This window comes from Ranitomeya imitator, chromosome 4 (assembly GCF_032444005.1).
Source record: "Ranitomeya imitator isolate aRanImi1 chromosome 4, aRanImi1.pri, whole genome shotgun sequence".
In the NCBI taxonomy this organism is placed as follows: Eukaryota; Metazoa; Chordata; class Amphibia; order Anura; family Dendrobatidae; genus Ranitomeya; species Ranitomeya imitator.
The window spans coordinates 41,100,301-41,123,984 of record NC_091285.1 but is presented as its reverse complement, the minus strand read 5'-3'; the positions used below and the strand labels follow the sequence as shown (position 1 = coordinate 41,123,984).

At 41.2% G+C, this 23,684-nt stretch overlaps 1 protein-coding gene across 1 annotated transcript in view; it reads right to left on the bottom strand.

The window, feature by feature from the left end:
* Positions 1-23,684, bottom strand: part of PDGFRB (platelet derived growth factor receptor beta) — a 132,593-nt gene that overhangs the window by 55,648 nt on the left and 53,261 nt on the right. The window contains exons 2-6 of the mRNA XM_069763587.1: positions 5,262-5,325; positions 4,799-5,086; positions 3,803-4,069; positions 2,083-2,213; positions 874-1,039 (exon numbers count right to left, since the gene is read on the bottom strand). Of these exons, the coding sequence (XP_069619688.1) occupies positions 874-1,039; positions 2,083-2,213; positions 3,803-4,069; positions 4,799-5,086; positions 5,262-5,283 (874 nt within the window). The 5' untranslated portion in view covers positions 5,284-5,325. The remainder of the gene's footprint in view (positions 1-873; positions 1,040-2,082; positions 2,214-3,802; positions 4,070-4,798; positions 5,087-5,261; positions 5,326-23,684) is intronic.

The window sequence follows — 23,684 nt, the reverse complement described above, 5'->3', positions numbered from 1 at the left end:
CCATCGTACTTTTTACTTCTTGCACCTTTGTGTACACCCGCCGCCCTAGGGGTATGTCTTTTTCTTTTTCTTCATATTTCTCAAAAAAATATGTCACACACTTGCTCCTCAGCATGCAGTGATACTATCATGCCAGCAATTTTGCTCTGCTGGTTGTGAGAGCTAGAATGGAGATGTTAGAAACTGAAGAACAATGAGCCCACCTACATTTATCGCATGGGCGCTCCTTATGTTCTGTCTCCGCCCCTGAGGAACTGAAGAACAATGAGCCCACCTACATTTATCGCATGGGCGCTCCTTATGTTCTGTCTCCGCCCCTGAGGAACTGAAGAACAATGAGCCCACCTACATTTATCACATGGACGCTCCTTATGTTCTGTCTCCGCCCCTGAGGAACTGAAGGAAACCCGAGGGCTTAGTAATCGATTGAGCTTGGATTCTTGACATTTTGAGCTAACTTCTTCACATCTTGGTTGCAAACTCTTAATATTAGAACGTTTAGAAAGTAAAATGCCAAAATAAGTGTGACCATGTCTTCTGCGTAGGACTAAGAATGGTCACGTGGGTCAGGACGTGGATAGTTGTCTATTATCTTTTTGAAGAATTAATATTGAACTCGCCATGACAAGGCTTTCATGAATGTTCCCCAAAGCAGTTCACATACACGGACATTCCCCCGCACACTTTCAGCCCAATTTTCCTATGACTTCTAGATTTCTAATGAATCTCTACAACAAAATATCATTTTTATTGGGTGAAAAGCCCCTACGCAGCCATACCATTACTTTCATATATAATGAGGTGCTGGCAGGGTCGCTTTAGATGTTTTCCACCCCCCCCCCCCCCGATGAACTGCAAGAAAGTACTTCATACCTATAACGTCTACGGACACACTTTGTATTTCGTAGTTTCCTTGTATCGTCTCCTCCACCATACAGGTGTAATTCCCCGCGTCCTCCACATTGGCTTTTAGTATTGTCAGATGGGAAGTGACGGATCGCACTCCCATGATATTCACGATCGTGTGTGGCCTCTGGGTCTGTCATTGGAAAAAGAAGTGTAGGATGATATCGCAAAGACGAGGCCGTCATGGCGGACAGGGAGGAATAATGGTCACATAATCCATGCACAATAGATTTGGGATTTACAGAGATGAGCAAAAGGGGAACAATGTCAGAACTTTTGGCTTTGAGGCTCCATATCTCACCATCCACTACTGCTTCGAAGGCGAGACTACCATCATTTTATAAGTAATCATCATGGATATCTCATACATAACCATATGATTAGTCATGTCGCTGCATTGTTACTCTTTTGCTCCTAAAAATCTAAATTAGATTAGAGGTTGCTTGCATGAAGCTTATTGAATGTTGTTGATACATTAAAGGGAATCTGTCAGCAGGTATTTACTATGTAATCAGAGAGCAGCGTGATGTAGGGACAGAGAGCCTGATTCCAGCGATGTGTCACTTGCTAGGCTGTGTTTTGCTGTTTCAATACAATCAGCGTTTTATCAGCAGGAGATTATAGCTACAGGGCGAGGTGTCTTGTGCCTCCTGATCCAACCACATCCCCAGCACTGATTAGCAGCTTTCTGTCAATATACAGTGTACACAGAAAGCAGCCAATCAGTGATGTGGGCGGGGTTATACAGCTCAGCATTCCGAGCTCTGCTAGATCTGCAGCAGAGAAAACTGCGATTCTACCACAACTGCTGCACCCAGTAAACTAAGTGATGCATCCCTGGAATCAGGGTCTCTGCCCCTACACCATGCTGCTGTCGGATTACATTGTGAAAACCTGCTGACAGATTCCCTTTAAACTTATGCTCCCTAGCTCCCTCTAGTGGATGCCGCAGACAGCTAGGACTTTATCACTTAACTTTGGGGGCAATTCTATATCGGACGTAAGCCGATGTTAATGAGTCCACTATCTCTACATATAAGATTGAGACTGTACCAGAAAAATGGAAAAGAAAAAGTAAAAAACTAATTAGTACAGAACTGTAGGTGTTCCATTTTAAGTAACATTCAAAATTATTCTATTCTGTACGGACTGAAGTATTGATGTGATTATACGCACCTGGATACCTGGGAAGTACCAGGTAAAGTTTATAATTTCATTTTCAACCACTGTGCAGAAAATGGTGATATTTTCTCCCTTCTTTACTATACTGTTTGACGCATTCACAGTCAAGTGGAGGTCATCTGACACTAAAGAAAAAAGAAAAAAAAAGACTGACTTGAAAAAACTGTATAATAGACACTGTCGAACACAAAGTAAAAAAGTATAGGACCAAAATAACACATTTCAGCACTAAAATTTACAGTACATGCATTCACCACTAGATGGAGCAAGTGAGCTTCCTGCACAGTGTCGTAGACTGAACTCAATAATAACATGGTGCCCTTAGCTCTGAAGCTCCCTCTGGTGGTGGTTAGAGGAAAAATTAATTTTATTAAAGGGAATTTGTCAGCTGGTTATTTCAATGTTAACTGAGAACAGCATGATGTAGGGGCAGAGACCCTGATTCCAGTGATGTATCATTTGATTTGCTGTAGGCTGTAATTTTAATAAAATCACTGTTTTCTCTGAGGCAGATCTAGCAGTGCTTAGTAGGCTGAGCTCTGTATAACCTCGCCTACACCACTGATTGCAGCTTTCTGTCTGTACTGTGCAGAGGCACAATCAGTGGTGAGGACGTGGTTATACAGAACAGAAGGACTGCATGGCACAAGACACCTAGTCCTGAAATGATAATCTTCTGATAAAACACTGATTGTGTTGAAACAACAACACACAGTCCAGTAAGTGATACATCGCTGGAATCAGGGTTTCAGCCCCTACATCATGCTGCTCAGATTCCATAGCAAAAAAAAAACTGCTGACAGAATCCCTTCAATGGCTAAGTTTGACAATTCTTTCTAGAAAACTGGCAGAAGTCACAGTAATCTATGGTTGCAGTGATGAACATAAAAAATTAGTACGACTATTAACAATTAGAATGGGCTCCATATTCTTAGGCTCCTTTGTTGGCAGCTCAATAATCCATCCTTCCAATTAATGTGCATGAACTCTTGTTAAAAAAAAAAAACAATTGTAAAAGAAGCGGAAAGGAAGCCATCACTACTATCCGACTGTTCATTTTGGCATTTCGTATTGGCCCTTTAATGAAGTTTGGTTTGGCTCCACCCAGTGGCGTAACGTGGGATGCCAACGCTATGGGCAAAGCAAATCTTGCGCCCCCTAAGTAATAATGTCCACTGAGTGTCCCCTTAAATCAAATAATGCCTCCTTAGTGCCACCTTAAACAGTAATCCTGCCCTCTGACTGCTCCTCCCAAAAGAAATAATGCTATTTATGCTCTAACCCTGCTGTTCCTGCAATAAAAAAATAAGGTTTGTACTCATCTAATCTGAGTGAGTATTGTCCCCCGTCCACAAACCGGCATATGGGGCACAATGCAGAGCCATCATTGCAGCGCCTGTTTACACCTACACAGTGGCAATCACCTGGTGATTGGAGGAACCCAGCTAGAAGTATGGCGCGCTTGCAGCGCCCGTTGGTGCTAACAACGTCACTCTTTAGTGGGGCAAAAATGAAAAACAAAAAGAAAGTAGTACTTTCTTTTTTTTCTGTCGAAATGTTGCACCCCTAAGAATTTTGCATTCGCGACAACTGCCTCCGTGTCCCCCCCCCCCAGTCCCTATGCTACGCCACACCATTTTCTCAGCCTCTTTAACGCATTTTTTAAATCCTTATAATAAATATATCTTTTGGGGGGTATAATAAAGGCTCTTACCTTGTATGCTGTAGATATGATATAGATCCGAGTGAACGTCAATGCCATCCATTGAAGCTTTACAATAATAATTTGTATCCTCGAAATGGCCGGTGAAACCTTCCTTGCTGTCGTAAGGATATGGAATCTCAATGTCATTATCCTTCTCGTGAAGCGTCACGGATATGTTGGGGTTGGTGACACGGCAGGGGATGGTGGTTCTGCTCTTCACGGGGACAAACAGGAACTTATCGTTTTCTTTTATGGGCAAAAACACCACATTCGGATCTTGGCGATAAAGAAATAAAACAGACGTGATACAAGAAACTGCTGAAAAAGGAATGCGGTCATTTTAGAAGAAAGGAAAAGTTCGCTAACGACTATCTGCTGAGGAAATGGCATCTGAAAGGGTTATTCCCAAAATCACAAGTTGTCCCCCATCTATCTCATATCACAGGATAGGGTATAATTTGGTGGTCTGACCCTAAAACCAATTGTCTATGGGACTGTCGGAGAATACAGAGCAACGCTGGAATCGTAGACCGTGAACGGAGCATCTCCATTGCAGTGCCCCTTTTTTGGGGATCCAGAACCACATTCTAAGGATCGCTGTGGTTCCCAGTGGTCAGAGCAGCAATGATCAACACGTTATACCCTATCTTGTATGATGGCAACTGGAATGGTTTTGGGCCGGAAAATACATCTAGAGAAGTGATCTATGTTTGATTGCCGAGACCCTCACAGATCTCGAGAAAAGGACACCCAAATTCCCATGTGTGAATGTAGCAGTAGTGGTCATGCCCGAGCACCGCTTCATTGACACATCCACACCGCTGCTTCCATAAACTCATAGAAGTCAATGGAATTGTGTAACCAGAGCCCCATTTTTTTAGTGGTCGATAACTTATCCGGACAGTCTCCTTCTTGGCTAGGTGGCTAACTATTTGACAATGGCCCAGTTTTATCACCATGTTAGGGTATCGACATTCGAGTACACATCAATGGAAATCCTCTTACCAGGTACAAATATGTAGAGAGATTGCAGCTCATACTGGATGGAAGAGTCGTGCACACAGGTGTACCGCCCGGTGTTCTGCCCGGTCACATTCTGGAGGATGAGGGTATTGGTGAACGTGTCGCCATTGAATTTCAGCAGGGAGTCAACGACATGATCGTCATGTTTCCAAGCGATGATGGTGGCGGCGGAACAACTCGTTGAAAAATTGCTGAATAGACTGAGGATAATTTCCGACTCACTCTGGGTGGTGTCCTGCGATAAAGCCGTCCATGAGAGAACGAGCAATCCTACACAGAGAAGATCCATTACCTATCACATTAATATACTCGGCCGATAAGGAAATACAGAAATATTCACCACATTACACATTAGATCTCAATAACCATCAATAGCATTAGCACGGAATTAATTATCACGATATTGGAAACTGTAGGGTTGTTTTTAGTCCATTCCCAATCGTACCTGTGATTAGTTGTAGGTTCATCGTGTACGGTGCTCAGGAGGAAGGGATTCCAGCTGTATTACCCTGTGCAGAGGCAGAAAGAAAAAATATATAAGATGTGGATACATAGTAAGAAAAATGCGTAACTTGTTAGCTGTAAAGATGGGGTTTAGAAAGATGGCTATCTAGATGGAAAGGAAGGGCCAAATGATAAATGGATACCATAGATAGATATGTAAAGATGTAGGGAGTGGAGCCAGAGGGTTGGCCGGAGGGTCAATGGCTCCCGATAAAAAGACTTCAACGTGACATGATGAACTTCTTAAAAACAAGTGAAAATGTAATCTAAGAGGATTAATGCTTGTAATATTGTGACTTTCTTCTGGAGATGAGTGAATTGATCTTGGTTCAGCTCCCGTGGCCGCTGGATGAGAATCCTACAAACCACGTCCTACCTGCCAGGATCCCTAGCTCCTCTTTTGATTATCGGTGCTGTCATGACGTCGTTGTTACGATGTGACTCACAAACGACGTTGTGCCAGTCCGGCTAATCAAAAGAGGAGTCGTAAACGCCGGCAGCAAGGAGTCGGTCCGGAGGGCTCCTGTCCGGAGGCCACGAAATACTGATCTGGCCGCTAAACCAGGATTCCGAGAATCAATTTGCTCATTTCTATTCCCTTAGTTACAGACAGACATGGCTTTTCCCTGGTGACGTGCAGTGACTGGCCGGTTTCTTCTCGGTTATTCACTATATACTGTACCCACTATTCAAAAGAGGAGCCGTATATTCCGGCAAGTAGGAGACTTTCCCGAGGCCATAGAATACTGACCTGGCCACTGAACCCAGTGAATTGATTTTCTCATCTCTACTTTCTTACAGACAGACCTGGCTTTTCCCTGGTGACGTGCAGTTCGCCAACTTGTGTCGCTGCCCGTTTTCTTCTGTCAGTCACCACATACTGTACCCAGAGAGGTTTACTTTTCTCAGTGTTTTTTTTTTTTGTGGCAGGCACAATGTACAACACAGACCCTCTTCTTCCCAGCTTCAGAGAGTCCGAATAGGTCTCTTCCCATCCTTTAATGAGTCTGGTTTGCGGCCCTCAGGTATTGCCCTATAGTTATTCTCTGTCTATTCTCTCAGATTACCGTCAGGCAGATCCCTACTCGTGTTACTCAGCTGCCAAAACTTAGCTTTATAGCAGATAAAATAACTTTTTGGGGATTAGTGATAATCGAGTGTTAAAATGCTCGGTATTCGAATCGATCAGGTCGGATGCTCGGGTGGGTTCAATCCGAATAATGAGTATAATGTAAGTCAATGGGAAACTCAAAAAATTGCTGAATGAGGGATAGTGTGGGGGAGTCTTTATTCAAACAAAAAATTTTTTTCTGCGTATATGATTTTCTTTTTGAATTATGGTGTTAGTAACCGGGGGTGTCTGATAGACACCTCTCCATTACTAACCCCTGGGCTTGATGTCAGCTGACATTACACACCGAACATCAACCCCCAAAATATTACCCCGATTGCAACCACTTCAAATGGGAAGAGTCGGGCAAAGCGCCATTAGATGTGCCAATTCAGGGGCGACTGAGGGCTGGTTTTTTGAGGCTGGAAAGGGCAAAATAAACATGGACTTTCCCAGCCTGATAATATCACTGCACTCCAGGATGGGGGCATTGTTACAAAAAGGGGCAAGGAAGAGGGACATTATTACATATAGGGTCCCAGGATGGAGGACATTATTACAGAAGGGCCTAGGACGGTGGACATTATTACAGTTGGGGCCCAAGATGGTGGACATTATTACAGATAGGGGCCCACAATGGGACTCATTATAACAAATAGGGGCCTAGGATGGGGGACATTATTACCGTTAGGGGCCTAGGATGGGGGACATTATTACCGAAGGGCCCAGGATGGGGGACATTATTACAGAAGGGCCCAGGATGGCGGACATTATTACATTAGGGCCTAGGATGGTGGACATTATTACAGATAGGGGCCCAGGATGGAGGAGATTATTACCGATAGGGGCCCAGGATGGGGGACATTATAACAAATAGGGCCTAGGATGGGGGACATTATTAACGTTAGGGGCCTAGGATGGGGGACATTATTACAGAAGGGCCCAGGATGGGGGACATTATTACAGAAGGGCCCAGGATGGCGGACATTATTACAGAAGGGCCTAGGATGGTGGACATTATTACAGATAGGGGCCCAGGATGGAGGAGATAATTACCGATAGGGGCCCAGGATGGGGGACATTATAACAAATCGGGGCCTAGGATGGGGGACATTATTACCGTTAGGGGCCTAGGATAGGGGACATTATTACAGATAGAGGCCCAGGATGGAGGAGATTATTACCGATAGGGGCCCAGGATGGGGGACATTATAACAAATAGGGGCCTAGGATGGGGGACATTATTAACGTTAGGGGCCTAGGATAGGGGACATTATTACAGATAGGGGCCCAAGATGGTGGACATTATTACAGATAGGGGCCTAGCATGGTGGACATTATTACCGATAGGGGCCCAGGATGGGGGACATTATTACCGAGAGGTGCCAGGATGGGGGACATCATTACTTGGAGGATGAACATGTATGTGATTGTAGAATCTAGAATGCTACAAAAGGCCCATGCATCTAATATGGAGGTGTTGACCCAGGTCCAAATTTTGCACTGGGGCCAATGGGACGCTAGTTATACCACTGTACATAAATAGAAAGATAGATGATTCATAGATGAAACATTCTGTACATAGATAATAGATAGGTGTAAGAAAAATTAATGATAAATAGATATTATAACAATAAATAGATACAACGTAGATAGATAGATAATAAATGGATAGATAATACATAGATAGTTATTAGATAGATAATAGATAGATGACGACAACATCATACATGATGTAGCAGGATAGATATTTATGCGATAGACAATCAATAACATAGATGACTGATAATATATATATATATATATATATATATATATATATGGACAAGCTTCATTGTTGATAGGCGCCACGTTCCTCCCATGACTTCACCTCCAGGACTTATAAGGAGATGTTTTTTCCCCAGTTATATGTCGCCATATATTTAATAGCTTCGTATTTCTCCCCCTTACGACTCTGTGCAGTACACATTCCTGTTGTGAGTGTTTCTTGTAACACAATGGTCTATTTCAATGTCTTTTCCCACACAATCCCCTCACAGAACTGCTTTTTCTCTACATAATGATCACTTTCGTTGTCCGCGCAAATATTTGAGAGACTGGAATGAAACAAAAGTATAAAAGACTGAACAAGTTGTTAGAGGAAGGGAAAAAACAAGGATCCCAAGGAGGTATTTACAAAAGACAGCAGAACACCGTCACACCGGGGAAGAGTCGTTTATTTTCTCACATCAGAAAATGGAGGATACAACCTGAACTAACATTGTTGATGACGCTCCTGTAGGACACCAATGGAGATGAGGGACATCACTTCTATTACACAATATTTCTCATTCTATGAAACAAGGTTGTTAATTTTTAGCATTATTACCGCATTTATATTGAGGTTTCACTAGATGGGATGAGGTCAGAGAAGCCAAACATACCAGAATTGACCACTTTTACCAGGTCATGTGGACATCATACATGGTGGTGCTCTCCTTCCTCTTTCCCCTTGAGAGCTACACTGGACTCAGTCCATCTCTATATTTCATGATATGAATTTCTACCATGTAATTATCCACAGGTTGGAACATATATTACTTTCCTTGACCAAAAAAAGAATTAGAAAAACCAGACCTACATCAATCAGATGATCAATGACCAGGTTTCCTCAAGAAACGGTCCGTTTTATGGTTAACAGTCCTTTTTATGGTTATGGTCTCTTTACTTCCTTCTCTTTAAATTTCATTTACTGTCCCAGGTTGGAGTGAATAAATAGATTTAGGATTGCGGAGGAAGATAGAAGCAGAGGAGGGTTGACACATTGACCAATTCATGAACGTTAGGCTTCCCGGCAATTGTGCAAATGCAAACTGGAAACTAGTTATGTTCAGATCAGTAAAGGAATCTCAATTCTAAGCTGACCCAACGATGGTATACTGTATATATATATATATATATATATATATATATAAAGCAAAAAACAAGGCAGCACTCCATATAATCAGTATTTAAGGTTAAATACTGATTATATGGAGTGCTGCCTCGTTTTTTGCTTTATATCGAATTATTTGGATACATGGACTGCTATCCTGGGGCCCTGCACCTGAAGATAAGTTGCCATTGTGCTGTTCCCTTTCTTTCATATATATACATATATATATATATATGTATATATATATATATATATATATATATATACCACCTCTAATGGGTGAACTTGACTAATTCAACCCCGTTGTGACCAGCTGAAACCAGTAATGCAGTCACCGGCAACAGGATTAGTCATAGGGCAAAGATCAAAGCTTGAATAGAACAAAAAAGAAAAAAGGTGGAACGCACCGTCCAATTAAAACAGTCCTTTATTTAATCCATAAAACAGGTACAGTGGGAGTGGAGCGGATACCTTCTGTGGACGATGGCCGTTTCGCGCTGTTTGCATTTCAGCGGATTCCAAGAACACCAACCCCACAGTGAAACACGCTGTTTTTTTCTAATTTGCTGGAGTGATTTGCTCTCGTTTATTGACTTTACTATTTGTTTCTTATTCCCTATATGCTTTGCTCCACTTTTTAACTTATCTTTATTTTTAAATCTTTTTTGTATTTTTCCTCGACAACTTTGCTTATCCAGACGCTTTAGACAAATTCATGTGATTTTTACCAAATGTCACACTTTTCAGGCGCATCTCACTCCAATTCCCACCTGGAATTAACTTTCTCAGGCAGTGTTCAGTTTGTTGCATTTTTAGACAACTTTTTAAAGAATTTGCGACATTTGTCTCAAAAATTGGTAAAAGACAAAATTACAAAATTAAAGAGCATTTTTTACTTTGCACCAAATTTTTGAACCGTGTACGTCATTTTTAAGAATTTGGTGCCAAAAAGGTCAGCGCAATCCACAAGACAAAAAATAAATAAATAAAAAAATTACTTAAAGAAATCACAATTGGGATTTTTTTCTATAAACTAACTGTTAGGGGTTGAGTTCCTGCCTCTGCACAGGGGGAATCTCGGGCCATCTCCGCTGCGGTCTCCCATTCTTCTCCTGCCACAGTGGAGCCTGCTCAGCAGAGACGTCGATCCCAGCGTCTCGCTCAGTCTGACTCTGTGCTAAGAGTTACTGCTGCGTTTCCTGCTTCTCCCATTGAAGTCAGTGCTGGGCAGCAGCGAGCGGACGCTTCTGGGGCTAAGTCCTGCTTTTCACATTCTGAGCATGCCCAGAGTAAGATCTCTCAGTGAAGATCGAGGGTCACATGATCAGATACTGCAGCTAAGGTCCTTGTAGCTGCTAGGACTAAATCCTGCTTTGCACTCTGAGCATGCCCAGGGCGAGATCTCTCAGTGGAGATCCAGGGTCACATGCTCAGGTGCTGCAGCACTCCATTGGTCCTTCTTTGTAAGGTCCTAAACATGCTGCAACTATTTAAGGCTCGCATGGCCGCACGGCCATGCGCTAGTATCAAGTCATATGTGCTTTGCGCCAGTGTGGTTATGCATAAGTGTATTCAGGGACCCGGCTGAAATAAGCCCCTAGAATACCGGCACCTCCGGTGAGGAGATTGTATGAGAGTGTTCAGGGACCCGGCTGAAATAAGCCCCTAGAATACCGGCACCTCCGGTGAGGAGATTGTATGAGAGTGTTCAGGGACCCGGCTGAAATAAGCCCCTAGAATACCGGCTTCTCCGGTGAGGAGATTGCATGTTGTATAACCACAGACTGCTATCAGCTTGGCAGTAAGCTTGTGCTCCTGTGAGGCTAACAGGGCGCAGTGCTTTCCTCTCGCGGCTGCTCTGTGAGGTAACAGAGCTAGTCTATACCGCCAAACAGTGCCACCATTCACTAGCAGCAGGTTCTCCCTGCACGGTGGACCCCGGGCTGCGAACGCACCATTTATAATAAATATCTATTTCTACTCGGTGCGTTCCGCTAGCCCTAACACTAACATTCCTAAAACAACCAAATGTGGAATATGCTTGTCTTCTTGTGACAGCGGTGTCATTTTTTATTTTAGCTTCTACTCTTAAGCGACTGTGCTTTTTCATATCTTTATGTCTTGGCTGCCGCTGACATTATTTACACAGTTCTTAACCCTGTTTTATACAAGGTCACTTTTTGGCCGCATATATAATCAAAGTGCAAATTGCCTCTGCAGAAAAAAAGACGACTTGAACTCTATAGCGCCATATGTTGGAAGTAGCGATTCTACAAGTTACAATCAACCCTTTAACGAGTCATGAAATATAACTTAGGATAAAAGCCAAAACATAATCTTAATTTCAATATAACTATTTGTAAATATTATCTAAGAAATTTGAGTGCTTCACGTTCCTGAGGAAAGATTTCCTGTACATATAACATTATCAATTGCCTCATTTTTTTTTTTTGCCAAAAAAACGCAAAAAACTCACAAATCCACCAGTTTGTCCCTTAATTTCGGGCATTAATTCTATAACAGCAAATCTATCTCACTATATAGATCTTTTTTTGAAACCACATGGTGGTGCGATCATCATCCTACATACGGGATTCATCTCACCTTATCACAGAATTAAACCAACTAGTTCCCCCACCTAGTTGCTCCTTTTTCAACCTAGATGTCGCTCATGGTATTCAAACATCAAACGCGAATTGGTTGTAAAGTTGGTAGGACATTACTTGAACCTGGACAATTCTAGGTCCAGTAATCAAGTGGACTTCCAATTACGGAGTATATAATTTGTTTTGGAACACAACGTGTTCTCATTTGGGGCGGTGTCCTGTCAGCAGCTGAGGGGCTGTGCTATGGGTACTCGTTTCGCACCTAGTTATGCCAATTTGTTCCTGGGAATTTTGAGTCTCTTCATATAGCTCAACCCCCACTCCCTATTGACCACATCCACTTTTACAAAAGGTACATTGACGATCTCTTCATTTTATGAACAGGAACTCCCCATGAGGTTGAACTGTTCATCAATCAACTCAACAGCAATCCCTGGGGTCTTGAACTTTCCTTTTCCACAACCAAAATTTAATTTTTGGATTTGGAGAGTTCAAAGAGGGAACAGAGTAAGGATATCACAAATACAGATTTTAAGAATGTTGAAGTCAACTTTCTTTTTAGAGTTTTCTAGCGGGTATTATCCTAAATGGATAAGGAATATTCTATATGGACACAATAGATGCATTAGGAAAAATTGTACACATGATATAGATTTTAAAGAAAAAGCTTTAGCCTTACAAAACAGACTTGAGAAGAAAAACAGATTCTCAATTATGCATACAGACGCACAAAAATAAAGTAAACAAACAGATTGCCTTTATGGAGGGAAAAGTAAAAAAATTAAAAGGAATGAACCCGAATTAGATATGAAAATCAAATAAAGGTTTAGATTCTCGTCTTCCTGGCATTGTTCACCATGTCTGCAATATTTTGTGCTTCCCATTGTCAGTCACTAGTCCTGGCATCAGCGGGCCCTAGATTCAGCTGACACAGCTCCAGCCGACAGAGACCTTTCACAAGAATATTTGCGTTGTGCCTCACTTGCATTGTGCCTCACTTGCACAGTGTGAACAGGTGACTAACAGCTCACAGTTCACCAATGCAGTCTATGATCTATCTGCACTAGGAGAGCTCTTTCTTCTCTTCTTTTTTTTGATTGATGAGGATGTGACACCTGGCACCCCAAGCGACCAGCTTTTCCCGGTGCCGGACGGGGCTTGAAGTGCTCAGTAGCAGAGCTGTTCCCTAAGATCAGCAACAGGAGCCTGGTTGATACTCTGAGAGGATCTTGCAGAAACTGTAATGATCACAGTATCCTCTGATCTCTGCAGTTTAAGCTGATAACAGCAATCGTGGCTAAAAATGAAAACTATTTTAAAGTGATTTTATTGTCCAAAATTAGCAGCATAAAAAAAAACTATATAAATTTATAGGTCCCAACAAAAAGGCCCAAAATATCTGCAGAGTTTAAAGGACAAACCTACAGGCATTTTTTTTTCCTTCTAGGACTTTTTAGTTATTTTTTCCTGTACCAAGTGCTTTCCTTTCAAGGCCACCTACAGACTTGTGCCTACTGAAACTATGGATAAAATGGTATCTGAGTGAATTAATGACACCAACTTCCGTACAAATGAAGGCAAGGAAATTGGTTGACCACTAATTGGTGTCTACGATTGCATCATTACACTATGTTCACACAGAGTTTTTTTTTAGGCGTTATTAAAGCGATTCCTCTTTAAAATCCTCCTGAAAAACAAACGCTTCAAAAATTCTTAAAATATTTTTTATGTCTATGAGAAATCCACATTGCTGTTAATATGGGGAGCGTGACACTAGTCACTACTCACATACAAGCCGTAAGGCTGAGTATTCGAGAGGTCAGAAGTCAGATACCAAAAGAGAACTTCGTAAACTAAGGAGAAAGACATAGGCATCGGTCCAAGGTCAGAATTCCAGGAAGGTAGCGGATCAAGACAAAGTGGCTAGGCAAATGGATGGTCAGAGGCAAGGTCCAAGGTCAGGCAGCAATAGATCAGAAACAGAGCACAGAAATACCAGGCACACAAACACCACCGAGCTAAGGCTATGACTGGCAGCAATCAGATACAGCCCGACAGCTATATAGCCAGGTAATAACCCAGGACGGGAGACACCAGAAGAAAACCCAGCATGCCCTGGCCCTAAATTGATGACTGGACTCTCACTCACTGCATCAAAAGATGTAATGAGTGCTGGAATAATGACATGGAGTTTTTTGAGAGTTTCTTTTCCTGAAAAAATAAAAAAAAAGAAAACATCTGGAGGAAAAAAAAGTGTATGTCACTGCATTGAACTGGATCTTCCCAGAATCTGTTCTAGGCACTGTCCAATCAAAAGGCTCTTATGTTCCAGGTGTTTTTTTTTTATAGAAAAAGATTCTAGCAATTTTTTTTTCATATCCCGATCTAAATTTTTACCCTGTCCACTGGGCATTATTTAGACTACTACTTCCTGTCCTTTCAAGAATAGTTTACAGGAGTTTTTTTTACCATCAGAAGCAGGAATACCATGAAAGGTAGCACCTCTATACACAGTTGATAACACAGTAGTGGATGTCACAGCTCAATCTTCTCCCCTCTCCGTTCAGAATGACTTTTTCACATTTTTATTAGATATTAGATACGTAAATACACAAAAGAGAGAGATGGAGTCTAACCATTGTAGCTACGTACATGTGTTGTTTCCTGAAACAGCAGGCAGTTAGAGTCTAAGAAAGCCCTACTGGACAGTATCAAAACTGCTAAATTTCTATTTTTTTTTTATTTTTAATACATATTGTGATATGGAAAAAAAATGGCAATAATTTTTAAAATATATATTTAACACAATCATTTTTATCCATAAGTCATTTTCTGATGAAAACATCTTCAGGAGATGTTTCGCGCAATGAAAAACTTCTCCAAAAATTCCTGAAAAAAGCTTTTCCTGAATTAATTTCTGCTTGAAAAACTTGTTGCACTTGTCCTCCTCAAAAACCTCAGCACTAATATAGCCTTACCATGCTTTAAGAGATTATCTTAGCTGGCTCTGTCATGTTATAAAAAGAACATTTTCTGAATTATATCTTTTGACTGTCTGGAAACAAGACTGATAACTTAATCGCCAGACCGTCATGAATATTTAGTCTACAGTTTCCTTCATTCAGTAAGATGTATTTACAAGGTCTTTCACTATTTGTCATCATTCACTGTTTTTTTTCTCATCAGTTTTGCTCTCTCCCTACTGGGTCGTTGCCTCCCACCACAGCACCATGTGGTCTGAGACCCTTTTATCTACTTAAATCCAAACAGATTTTTTTGGCTGGATCATCCTGTAATTGCAACATCCCGTCCTTGAGGTCTCCAGGCTCTCATGACATGGAATTTATTTGTAGGGGCTGATTAGCATCATTTTTTTTCCAGTCTCCCACACCATAACGTAGTCTATGTACCACCGGGCTTTAAGGTCTCCAGAGACTGTAAACATCTAATGAAAAAAAGCAGAGTCTTCCATATGAATCCAAGAGGGAGCGTAATCCCGAGAGAGTCACACAAGTCAAACACAAATACACATGAAAAATTAGTTGCTAAAATCTGTCTCTTGGAAAAACATTTTTCTGTTGTTTTAACCGGGGGGCCCAAATATGATGATTGTGCCATTAAATGAGCTGTAATAACAAAGGACATTAAAAAAGGAAGCAGTTAATGGAGTTTGCAGTCAACCATGGGCGATATCAATGCCACTTTATGTCATAATGACAAAGCAAATAAATGCAATGGAAGGCGTTTAGCAAAAATGTAAACAAAAACAGTTCGTACTTGGAAGTCAAGGGCACAAATAGAGGATGGAGAGTCACATTGCAAAATCAAAATAGGGCCCCGTTCTTGACATCATGGGTACGATGAATAAAAAGTACTGTAAGCAAAGCAAAATAAGCACTTTAAGGGGTTGGTCAAAGAAAGCAAGTTATCATCTATCCACAAAATAAGTGATAGCCTGTTGATCGATGGGTGACTGACCAATGGGACAAGCACCAATTGTTAGATCGAGGAACTTCTATCAGCGATGGGGAGCTTTTATCCCCATTAGAAACTGGGGTGGCAGGTCAATCGGGATGATGTCAGCAGTCAAGCCTTGTCGGTAGAGCAGAGCAGAAGAAGATCTGCTCTGTTGACATGAAGCAGCTGAATCGCTGGCAGGAGCAGTCAGTGACCACTCTGAGCAGGCGCAGGGTAGAACAGGAAGGTAATTGCCTCTGTTAGCAACTTCTTGCCTGTTTTTTGCTTCCACTATGGACTTAAAAACTAACTCCTTTAAGTTTCCGAGTCCCTATAAGTGCCTCTAGAGAACATTGAAAATTTTAACATGATGCATCCAGAGTTTCATAGCTCGGTTTGAGGATTTAATTTGGTGACCTGTTGCTGCGTGGTCAGTTCCTCTGTTTGCTGAGCTATTGCTCTTTCTTCCCTGTCCAAATGCTAATTTTTGTTGTCTTTGTTTTTCTTTCTTGGTTTGCTCCTCTCCAAGGGTTTCTCATTTTCCAGTTTTGGTTTGCGCTTAGTTTAGACTTCCCAAATGGGGCACCTACCTCCAACCAGCTAAAGAAAATCAGAGGATCAGTGATATTTTCTGTAGACGGTCTTTGTGCAACCATCTCAAAATGTAATGATAGGCGGACAAATTACAGTGGATTTGACATTGCTGGATTGACTGGTCTCCGGGAAGCTGGCACTAACTCATCCACAAAATGAGACTCAACAGGGGTATGTTCCTCGGAGTAATTAGGATGATTGAAATGAACAGACTGATAAGAGGATTGATGTCAGGAACAACTGTTAATGAGTTCAGATGAAGAAAAATTCTTCTGGACGCCAGCCAGTGAAGGGCAACGTCAAATTTATAGCTGCAAGTTAAGATAATTAGCACTTGAGAAGATCTCTCTTTTATGTTATAATCCTAAAATCCTCCTGAAGTAGTTTATGTGAGTGGCACTTGTTTGTGGCCAGTACTACGACCAATGAGTACCGTAGTTCAGTTCATCTTCCCACTTACTTCTTTTCCATCTATCTCTGCCCACCTCTGGCTCCTGTAAAGCCTAGCGTGTCAATCATGGAAGAGAAGGGAGGAAATAGATGGAAAACATGTAGATGGGAAGATGCTGTGAATCTTCTGGCCACAACAATTGTTGACCTTGGTTTGAAAAGCCATTTTGTGCTGTCAGACCTCTTGAAAGCATTGGTGACATAGCCATCATCCCACTTTATAAACTATTCTCTACAACATTGAAATTTTGAAATTACGTCAAGAAGGAAAAGTTATGGAATTATTGATATGACAGTATCGGTAGACATTTTAATGATATGCAAATGGTAAAATACAATGTTAACAACATTTTCACATCTCGATTTATTCAGTGTTAACTATGAGCGCCAGACACAGAAATCACGCACTTACATGCCTTGGCATGTAATAGTTGTCTAAGGAATGTTCCATGATGCTGAAAGCACTTGGAAAAATCATCAAAATCAGCTGCTGGCAGCTCCCTGTGCAATTGCCGACCAATGACATGCCAAATATGTCTATTAGTGAGTTAAGAATACTAGTAAGGTCTTTCATGATGGCAGCATAGCAATGAGAAGAGCAAATGAAGGCATACATTTTTTTGTCACATCTATAATAGTAAGTAAAGCAAAAGGTTTCTTTACATGCTTGTAAATCACCTTAGAGATGGAAAAATATCATGAATATTCTGAAAATGTCAGTGTCTCCTAGTGCTATTACTTATGTCTTAAACAAACATCAGTATGATGTATATGTAAGAAACACTTAAAATAAAAATATGCATAACATAAATAATCCAATACAAATATATATAGATGGGAATGTTATATACATATATCATGGCCAAAAGTGTTGGCACTCTTGAAATTGTTCCATAAAATGAAGTATTTCACCCAGAAAATTATTGCAGTTACATATTTTGTTATACACATGTTTATGTCCTTTGTGTGTATTCGAACAACACTAAAAAAGCAGAGAAAAAGGCAAATTGGATATAATTTTGCCAAAAAAACAGAAGAATAGGCTTGACAAAATTGTTGGCACCCTCAGCTTAATATTTGGTTGCACACCCTTTGGAGCAAATAACCGCAATCAATTGCTTTCTATAACTATCAACAAGCTTCTTACACCTCTCAACTGTAATTTTGGACCACTCTTCTTTCGCAATCTGCGCAAGGTCTCTTATATTTCAAGGGTGAATTCTCCAAACAACAATTTTAAGATCTCTCCACAGGTGTTCAACGGAATTTATATCCAGACTCGTTGCTGGCAACTTCAGAGCTCTCCAGTGCTTTGTTTCCATCAATTTCTGGGTGCTTCTTGAAGTATGTTTGGGGTCATCCTCCTGCTGGAAGACCCATGACCTAGTATGCAACCCAGCTTTCTAACACTGGGACCTACATTGCTACCCAAAATACTTTGATAATCTTCAGATCTCATTATGGCTTGTACACAGTCAAGACACTCAGTGCCAGAGGCAGCAAAACAACCCCAAAATATCTTTGAACCGCCACCATATCTAACTGTAGGTAATGTGTTTTTTTTTTGTAGGCCTCATTCCATTTTCAGTAAAAAGTAGAATGATGTGCTTTTCCAAAAAGCTTTATCTTAGTTTAATCTGACTACCAGATGCTTTCAAAGAAGAATTTTGGTTTACTTACGTACATTTTGGTAAACTGCAGTCTAGCTTTTTATTTCTCTGTGTCAGCAGTGGGGTCCTCTTTGGTCTCCTGCCTTAGCATTTTGTTGAAATGACGACAGATAGTTTGCGCTCACACTGATGCACCCTTGAATATCTTTGGAACTGCTTATCCATTATCGGGACTATCCTGCATTCCAACTTTTCATCAATTTTCTCTGCTATCCACATACCGGTAGATTAGCTACAGTGCCATGAGTTGTAAACTTATTGATATGGTGCACACCGTGGACAAAGGGACATCACAATCTCTGGAGACGTACTTGTAAACTTGAGATTGTTGATACTATTCAATAATTTTGGTTCTCAAGTCCTCAGACAGTTCTCTTCTCCTCTTTCTGTTCTCCATCCTTAGTATGGCACACAATTCCAGATTAAGTCAACTATTCCCCTTTCTATCTGGTGTCAGGTGTGATTTTCATATTGTCCACACCTGTTACTTGCCACAGGTAAGTTTGAATGAGCATCACATACTTGAAACAAAGGTCTTTACTCACAATTTTGTCCTGACCATTTTTGAGGTTTTGTTTGAAATTATGTCCAATTTGCCATTTTCCTCTATTTTTTGTGTTGTTCCAATACACACAAAGGAAATAAATCTGTGTATAACAAAACGTTTAATTGCAATAATTTTCTGGGCAAAATACTGGAACATTTTCTGGAACAATTTCAAGGGTGCCAACACTTTTGACCATGACTGTATAAGAGAGGACTACATTATGAAAGACAAAAAAGAGGACACCGCTCTCACCGCCACCAACTGTTCCTAATCAGTGGTGACACCAAGAGATTAAAGCTTTGTCTCTGGAATTTGTGTCAGTGGAAAACAATTTTGTCTTCTTAGTAATAACCAACCACATAGAAAATATAATATCACCATCACAGCACTCAAGTTTGATATATGCTTCCTAGCAAGGAAAATATAATATAAGACATTCGACGCTTGATGCAAAAGACGGAATTTACAGTGCCTTGCCCTGTGAATTTTTCCACATTTCTTCATGTTACACCCACAAAACTAAAAGTTTTTTTTATTGTGATTTTATATGAAATACCATCACAAAGTAGCAAAAATTTGTAAAGTGTAAAGGAAATTATACATGGTTTTCTAAATATTTTAAAAATATAAAGCTGAAAATTATAACATGCATTTGTATAAAGTCCCTGTAGTCCAATAGCCAGAAATAAAATCGTGAGTGACCACTTGCCTCCAGAAGTTACAAAATTAGTGAATTGAGTCCATCTGTGTGTAATTATAAGAATAGTGGCAGGTGCACCACTAGAATGTAAGCAAGTATATAATGAGGTAACAGGGTGCTACATTAGGCATGAAAGCAGCAAATATAATCAAAGAAGAAAAAGAGCCAAAAAGAACGTGCACACCTGCTACAAAATATATAGCAAAATATAGAATACATTTTATTACAAGCAAAGACACCATACAAATATAAAATCAATTAAAAAACTGTACCTAAGTGCAAAGGCTTCAGAGGTTTGTTTGAGAATATCAGGGACAAAACAACATCATGAAAAACCAAGGAGCACACCAAACAGGTCAGGGATAATGTTGTGGAGAAGAGTAAAGCCGGGTTAGGTTATCAAAAAAGATCATTTAAGCTTTGACCACCTCACAGAGCCCTGTTCATGCGATCATCCAAAAATGGAAGGAGTAAGTCACAACTGCTTAATCTGTAGGCAAATAAGAGTAACTTTAACCTTCACTAGTGATGAACGAATATACTCATTACTCGAGATTTCTCGAGCACGCTCGGGGGTCCTCCGGGTATTTTTTAGTGCTCGGAGATTTAGTTTTTCTTGTCGCAGCTGAGTGTTTTACATCTGATAGCCAGCATAAGTACATGTGGGGGTTGCCTGGTTGCTAGGGAATCCCCACATGTACTTATGCTGGCTAACAGATGTAAATCATTTAGCTGCGGCAAGAAAAACTAAAACTCAGAGCAATAAAAAATACTCGGAGGACCCCGAGCATACTCGAGAAATCTCGAGTAACGAGTATATTCGCTCATCACTAATCTTCACGTGACATGTTGGAACAGTATTGGAAAAACAAGCCTGATTACTCTCTAATGTCACACTGGTCCACTTTAGTGGAGATGACCGGCTATTTCAAAACCCAACCAATAAGCGGGTTGTGGCACTGTTTATGGGTGAAAGCAGCCATGCTATTCTAATTCTGTACAATGCCTTTGAGTTACTCTTACCTCATTCTCTATTTTTGCCTCCAGTGTTTAGTGTCCCATATTGCATAGAACGTCCCTTGCTGGATCAAATTCACCCAACACTCGAGACAAATGTAGGGAATGAGGTAAGAGTAACATTATACTCAAAGGCATTGTACAGAATTAAAAAAAACACAAGGACCTAGTTTGGAGATAAACCTTTACCATGAAGACATTACAGAAAGAGTCCTTCACTTGGAGCTCCTTCTACATACCTAAGTGGTGAGCCTAGCAAGGGCTCTGTGGACCTGGCTCTTCCTTGTAACACATGGACAGCCATCGATCTGAACGACTGTCATCTAAAACTAACAACATGTCAGCCTTCTCCTGGGTTTATATGGTTACCGGCAGGGGGTTTCTGAAGTTTGACCCATCTAAGACAATATTTTTAACTACACATTTTTAATTGCTTTTTTAACATCTTTATAAAGGGTAAACCACAAGTTTAGATCAGACTTTTAAAATTCAGTGAGTAAAGAGTTGACTCAAAGGGCTGGCGTGCACGTGGTATTTTCAGTCTGGTGGGGCTAATTGGTAGCAGAACATCTTGAGTAGCTCCATCCAAGACTACGCTCCTCACAGGAGCTAATCGGGATCACACATATAAACAGGACCGATCATTACCCGTGTGAATGTAGCCTAAACAGTGTGGGAAAAGACGATGGAGCACAAGATCAGGGCAAACATTTCTCCAATGAAAAGTGGGTTTGTCCGAGCCCGCGTCTTATGTTTGTCTTACAGTGGCAGATTTGATAAAGAAGATCCCGTTGGCTTTGAACATGGGCTCCAGTTTGTATTTCTAGCAGAGAAGGAAAATTATTGGCAGACGTTTGGGTCTTTGATGTGTTTATCTCCAGCACGTTATGGCAGACAGGCTTTGCATGGAGTTATATGCTGGAATAATTACTTGGGATAGATGAGAGGGATGACATGGGAAAGTGGTTAAGGGTAATATTACAGCCTCTAAGAACGTGTGGCTTGTTTCGCAGATGTACCAAGTCCCTGACCATTTCCTGCATACCATATGTTATATTCTGCCTGGAAAATGAAAATGTTGTTTTTCAGACTCTCTGCATTTCATTACTTGCAGTGGCAAGAATGGGAAAAAAATGAAAATAATTTTGGTTTGATTTGTTTACAGAGAGAAAGAAAAAACTGCTGTCGGATACATATGGCCAAGTTTGGCAGGACAGATGGAAGATCCTTTCCCTGGGAAAAAATATCTCTTGCTACTTTCATACTTTTCTTCTATGATAATTTCCTTTCTCTCCTGTCTCTTTCCAGTTGTCTCTCTTCAATTCATCATCTTTCTATAACAGTCAAGTAATGACAGATACAGAATTTTTATTTCTTTTGGCGGATAATATTCTAAATGTGCATGGTAGCCTTTAGCCTGGGTGAAAGACCCACCCAAGCATCCTGGTCCGGTGATTGCAAAAACTCTTTCTTTTTTTTTATGAGACTTTCTCAGGGAAATTGGGTGGCATCCTGGTGCTGATTGGAGGTAAAATCAAAATTTGTAAATGGAACCCTATGTTATGTAATTTCCCTTATATAATCTACAATCATCAAAGCAGATGGCAGAAGAGGGCATGATTTTAAAAACCCTCTAATTAAAAAAGATCTAATAATAAATAAAAAAAGAGGAAAAAAAAAAGAAATAAATGAATCTGGGTCAAGCAAAGCTTTTGAAGGGAATGTGTCATCAGAAAATGACATATTTTAAATTAAGTTTTTGTGTTACATATATTTTTAAAAAAATCTTTGCCAATGTTTTTTTTAAACCATGATTTTTATTAAAAAGCTACCGTATATACTCGAGTATAAGCCGAGATTTTCAGCCCAAAATTTTGGGCTGAAAGTGCCCCTCTCGGCTTATACTCGAGTCACGGTGGGCGGCAGGGTCGGCGGGTGAGGGGGGGAGGGCGCTGAGGCATACTTACCTAGTCCCAGCGATCCTGACGCTCCCTCTGCCTGTCCCACGGTCTTCGGGTGCTGCAGCTCTTCCCCTGTTCAGCGGTCATGTGGGACCGCTCATTAGAGAAATGAATATGGACTCCACTCCCATAGGGGTGGAGCCGCATATTCATTTCTCTAATCAGCGGTGCCGGTGACCGCTGATAGAGGAAGAGGCTGCGGCACCGAAGACCGTGTGACAGGCAGAGGGAGCGGGACGCCGGGAGCAGGTAAGTATGTCATATTCACCTGTCCGCGTTCCACACGCCGGGCGCCGCTCTGTCTTCACGTCCTCTTGCACTGACTGTTCAGGTCAGAGGGTGCGATGATGCATATACTGTGCGCGCCGCCCTCTGACTGAACAGTCAGTGCGGAGAGACGCCAGGACGAGACGCCGGGAGCTGCAAGCAAGAGAGGTGAGTATGGCATTTTTTTTTTATTGCAGCAGCAGCAATGGCACAGCTTTCTATGGCACAGCTATGGGGCAATAATGAACAGTGCAGAGCACCTATGGGGCAATAATGAACGGTGCAGAGCACTATATGGCACAGCTATGGGGCAATAATAAACGGTGCAGAGCACTATATGGCACAGCTATGGGGCAATAATGAACGGTGCAGAGCACTATATGGCACAGTTATGGGGCAATACTGAACGGTGGAGAGCACTATATGGCAGCTATGGGGCAATAATGAACGGTGCAGAGCACTATATGGCAGCTATGGGGCAATAATGAACGGTGCAGAGCACTATATGGCACAGCTATGGGGCAATAATAAACGGTGCAGAGCACTATATGGCACAGCTATGGGGCAATA